This window comes from Seriola aureovittata, chromosome 23, assembly GCF_021018895.1.
Source record: "Seriola aureovittata isolate HTS-2021-v1 ecotype China chromosome 23, ASM2101889v1, whole genome shotgun sequence".
Lineage (NCBI taxonomy): Eukaryota > Metazoa > Chordata > Actinopteri > Carangiformes > Carangidae > Seriola > Seriola aureovittata.
Window position 1 is genome coordinate 19,622,676 of NC_079386.1, and position 5,000 is coordinate 19,627,675.

The 5,000-nt window shown below is 38.2% G+C and overlaps 1 protein-coding gene across 1 annotated transcript in view; it reads right to left on the reverse strand.

The window, feature by feature from the left end:
• Nucleotides 1–2,197: 2,197 nt before the first annotated feature.
• Nucleotides 2,198–5,000, reverse strand: part of LOC130164300 (voltage-gated potassium channel subunit beta-3-like) — a 25,404-nt gene continuing 22,601 nt past the window's right edge. The window contains exons 13-14 of the mRNA XM_056368951.1: nucleotides 3,976–4,064; nucleotides 2,198–3,833 (exon numbers count right to left, since the gene is read on the reverse strand). Of these exons, the coding sequence (XP_056224926.1) occupies nucleotides 3,741–3,833; nucleotides 3,976–4,064 (182 nt within the window). The 3' untranslated portion in view covers nucleotides 2,198–3,740. The remainder of the gene's footprint in view (nucleotides 3,834–3,975; nucleotides 4,065–5,000) is intronic.

The following is a 5,000-nucleotide window of genomic DNA, read 5'->3' on the forward strand; positions in this document are numbered from 1 at the left end:
TGTTAAAAAAACATCATAGTATATTATATCATAAAATGCCAAAAAAGTCATAGTATAGTATGGCAAAAAATGTCAAAAAACACTATAGCATTTTAAGGCATAAAAGGTCATAAAAACGTCATAGTATGGTAGGGGATACAACGACATAGTAAAATAAGGCCTAAAAATGTTAAAAAAACGTCATAGTATAGTATGGCAAAAAATGTCAAAAAAACACTATAGCATATTAAGGCATAAAATGTCAAAAAAACACTATAGCATTTTAAGGCATAAAAAGTCATAAAAAAGTCATAGTATAGCATGGCAAAAAAAGTCATAGTATAGCATGGCATAAAAGGTCATAAAAAAGTCATAGTATAGCATGGCAAAAAAAAGTCATAGTATAGCATGGCATAAAAAGTCATAAAAAAGTCATAGTATAGCATGGCATAAAAAGTCATAGTATAAAAAGTCATAAAAAAGTCATAGTATAGCATGGCATAAAAAAGTCATAGTATAGCATGGCAAAAAAAGTCATAGTATAGCATGGCATAAAAAGTCATAGTATAGCATGGCATAAAAAATTCATAGTATAGCATGGCAAAAAAAGTCATAAATAGTCATAGTATAGCATGGCATAAAAAGTCATAGTATAGCATGGCATAAAAAGTCATAGTATAGCATGGCATAAAAAGTCATAGAATAGCATGGCAAAAAAAAGTCATAGTATAGCATGGCATAAAAAGTCATAGTATAGCATGGCATAAAAAGTCATAGTATAGCATGGCATAAAAAGTCATAAAAAAGTCATAGTATAGCATGGCAAAAAAAATTCATAGTATAGCATGGCATAAAAAGTCATAAAAAAGTCATAGTATAGCATGGCATAAAAAGTAATAAAAAGTCATAGTATAGCATGGCAAAAAAAGTCATAGTATAGCATGGCATAAAAAGTCATAAAAAAGTCATAGTATAGCATGGCAAAAAAAATTCATAGTATAGCATGGCATAAAAAGTCATAAAAAAGTCATAGTATAGCATGGCAAAAAAAGTCATAAATAGTCATAGTATAGCATGGCATAAAAAGTCATAGTATAGCATGGCATAAAAAGTCATAGTATAGCATGGCATAAAAAGTCATAGTATAAAAAGTCATAAAAAAGTCATAGTATAGCATGGCATAAAAAGTCATAAAAAAGTCATAGTATAGCCTGGCATAAAAAGTCATAAAAAAGTCATAGTATAGCCTGGCATAAAAAAGTCATAGTATAGCATGGCATAAAACGTCATAAAAAAGTCATAGTATAGCATGGCATAAAACGTCATAAAAAAGTCATAGTATAGCATGGCATAAAACGTCATAAAAAAGTCATAGTATAGCATGGCATAAAACGTCATAAAAAAGTCATAGTATAGCATGGCATAAAAAGTCCAAAAAACGTCATAGTATAGTGAGGCATAAAAAGTTATAGTATAGTGATGCATAAAAAATCAAAAAAAGTCATAATAAGGCATAACAAGTCATACAATATCATAGTATAGTGATTCATAAAAAGTCATTGTATACTAAGGCATAAAAAAAAATTCATAGTATATTCAGGTATAAAAAGTCAAGGTATAGTGAGGCACAAAAAGGTCACGGTACAGTATGACATGGTCACAGTTCTGCCTTCCATGTCACTTGCCTCTCTTCAGCATTCCCTCTTATCCATTTTATATTTAGTAACTTTCCTTTCCTCCTTTTCTCCTTCACCTCACTTCATTAGCCACTGGTACCACATCAAACCAATTCCATTCCCTGGTCACACACAGCTCCTGATTACACTCACCCAGTATACAAACCCCAGCTTTCCAGTTATTCTTTGCCAGATTTTTCTTCACTTTTCTTAATGCAAGACTCCCCAGTATTTCTTGGACTCATTCCCCTTTGCCGACCCTGTTCGTCCCCGACCCGTCTTCTTGGTCTGAGCCTTGGGAGCCTCCAGGAAGATTTCTCATAGTTTTGGCTTAACCTGTGAGCTCCACTGTAGAGACATTTATTTCCACCAAGGTACAGACTGTTTTAGTTGCACTGTGTGCTGCATTTAGGTCCTACACACACCTGTTAGGGGCATAAAATCCGTGGTATAGTAAGGTATATAATATAATATAGTAATAGTATATCAATTGCTGTAGTCAAACAACGACTTTGGTGGTGACAAACACACTGACATGGAGATTCAGATTTAAATATCTTTATTAGCATTCTCCAGTAGTTTTGGTTACATCAGGAGGAACAGAGGGTTATATACTGACACAGGAAACATAATGAAACCATGTGACCAACCAGCCTGTCAGCATGGTCAAAGTCACATGGTTTCATGCACAGTACTGGTTGTCATCAGAGGTAGGTGATCAGGTGATCAGTGACCTCAACCTGAGCAGGTCCAAACATCCAGCACCTGTATCTGTTCATATGACTGTGACATACAGTTTGGTTTATGATTATTAAGGAGAGGAGAGAGATTCATCGGTTATGACTGACGACTTCAAAGAGGGATCATTTGAAATAAAATTATTGATATATATTGATATTGAAGACATGGTTTGTGTGAGGAGCTGACGACCACTGAAAGGTCCCTACCCCTCAGATTGAGCACCACTGAGTTAAAAATCCTGTTCTCTATCTAAAGACTACAGGGCTACATTCATAAAATATAGATTCATATTTTATAGTAAATATACTCATATATGTATATCCAGTACAGAGTATACAGGAGAGTTCAGAGCCTCGGACAGAATAACAGAAGCCGTTACCATGGTGATGTCACAAGGTTTACAGGAGCCTCAGCCATGTTCTTCTTACAGCAGTTGACAATGACATGAGTTGTCTTGGTAACAGCAGTGATGTTATGACAAAAGTTTCATACTGGTGAAATAGTGTGACAAATAAACAAAACAAAACAACAAAACTTTTTCCTGTCACTGTATCACCTGTGTGTTAAACCCTGTTGTTTTCCTGAATGAGCTTCCAGATGTTCCTTATTGGCTCTCATGAATGTTGACTTAAGAGTTTCCTTGTTTTAAAAAGACGTTGATTTTGTGTCATAAAGTTTTATGATGAAAGGAAGAGAGAAAAACAAAGTTAATGACTGAGAAAGAAAAGTGTCTTGTCATGATTTAATTTTCATTTTTGTGATTATAATTAGAGACATGTTGCTTTTTCCGTATGGTCGGCGAGCAGCGTGCGCTCACCTCACAACTTTAACACGGTTCTGCTCACATATGAAAACTCAAATTAAATTGAAATCAATCGATTAATCATTGAGATCAAAACATCTGATGTCATCATTCCTGCTTCTGTTCTTCTCTAAGATCTAGTTTGTATTTGAACTGTATTGATTATAGATTATTGTTTGTATATTTATGTTCATACTGTTAAGATTTGCTCACGTGTCTTCATGCATATATGAACAATTCACAGATAAAGTTGAAACAAACTTTGTTGTGATGCGGCTACATGTTCTGTTGCCATGACAACAGCATCAGAAGAGCTCAGCTGATGAGAAACTCTGAGTTAATATAAGAATAAATATTTCTGATTATTTTCAGGAGCTAAAGTCTCTCCGGCTGGATGAAGAAATCTTCCCGTCTCCATGACGATGAGGACGACGGGGGGAGAATGAATATTGTTGTCATCCCACACGTCCTTCCTCCGTTCATTTGTATCTTGTCTCCGTCTTCTGATCATTTTCAATAAAGTTTTCAGTTTTTTCTCCTCCTCAGCTCCTCGCCTCCCTCTTGGTGTTTCGCGGCTTGTTGCCGAGCAACGCATCCATCTCTGTGATGAGGGGTGGAGTCAGCTGAGACAGAACCTGAGAGACGGAAAAGAGAGAACGTCGTTCACCTTCTCTTTCCTCGACCAATCAGAGGCCACCCAATCCAGAGATCTGATTGGATATTCATGACCATGTTCGTGTGTGTGTGTGTGTGTGTGGGGGGGGGGGGGGGTCTCACCCTGATAGAACCAAGGTTTTCCAGCAGTTGTTCTGTGTTGGAGACTCCGAGGAGAACCGAGCTGACGCCCTCACTGCGGAGACACCAGGCTGAGAGAGAGACAGGTGTACAGACAGACAGACAGGTGTGAGACAGACAGAAAGACAGGTGTACAGACAGACAGAAAGACAGGTGTGAGACAGACAGGTGTACAGACAGTAGGGCATTCACAAGTGCTGTATTTTAGTAGTCATTGACTGCTCCCAAAAAGTAGTCGACTAGACGATTAATCGCGGGAGATCGATCATATTTTTTTCACCCAATAACAATGATCATTTATCGTCAAAAACGTCTCATACAACCAGTAAAGGGTGTAGGCGGGACCAACCTGGGGGCAGGTGAAATACCAAAGCCCTCGATTGGCTCTGAGAGGCTGTTTAAAAATGAGCCGCGATCTGATTGGACTAAATCGCCAGCAGCTTGTCTGACCTGGAGTTACCGACTGCTCAGCTTGTAACAATGAAAGTTACCAGCTGACTGTTATTTCCCTTTTTCTGTGGTCGCTGATCGGACGCTTGGAAAGTTCTCCGATTGTCGTCTGCCTGCTTTGTTCACTCTGTTGGCGCTTCTCCTCGTTGTTGCTGCTGTTAGCGGTAACCATGGTAACCCAATGGTTATGCATGGCGCTGGTACTTCGGTGGTACTTTAGAGTAGCCTTACATATATTGCAGCTGACGGGTTTATCTGCTTTGGTAAAATATTTCCACACTGTTGACAGTCGAGCATCGGGGCGTACAGTCATGTTTCTCTCTGCCTCTTGTTTTCGCTGCATTTCTGCTGCTTTAGCGCCCGACAGCATCACGTGTGACTCGTCAACAACTACAACAGCAAATACCCACAGCGCCCCCTGCTGCATATCTGCTGTAAATGCCACTGCTTTATTACTGCACCGAGCTAAAATCACAGATGAACGATTAGTCTACAGCAAAGCACAGTGTCGACTAGTGGTTGTAATATTCCAATAGTCAACTAGTCGACTAGTCTGC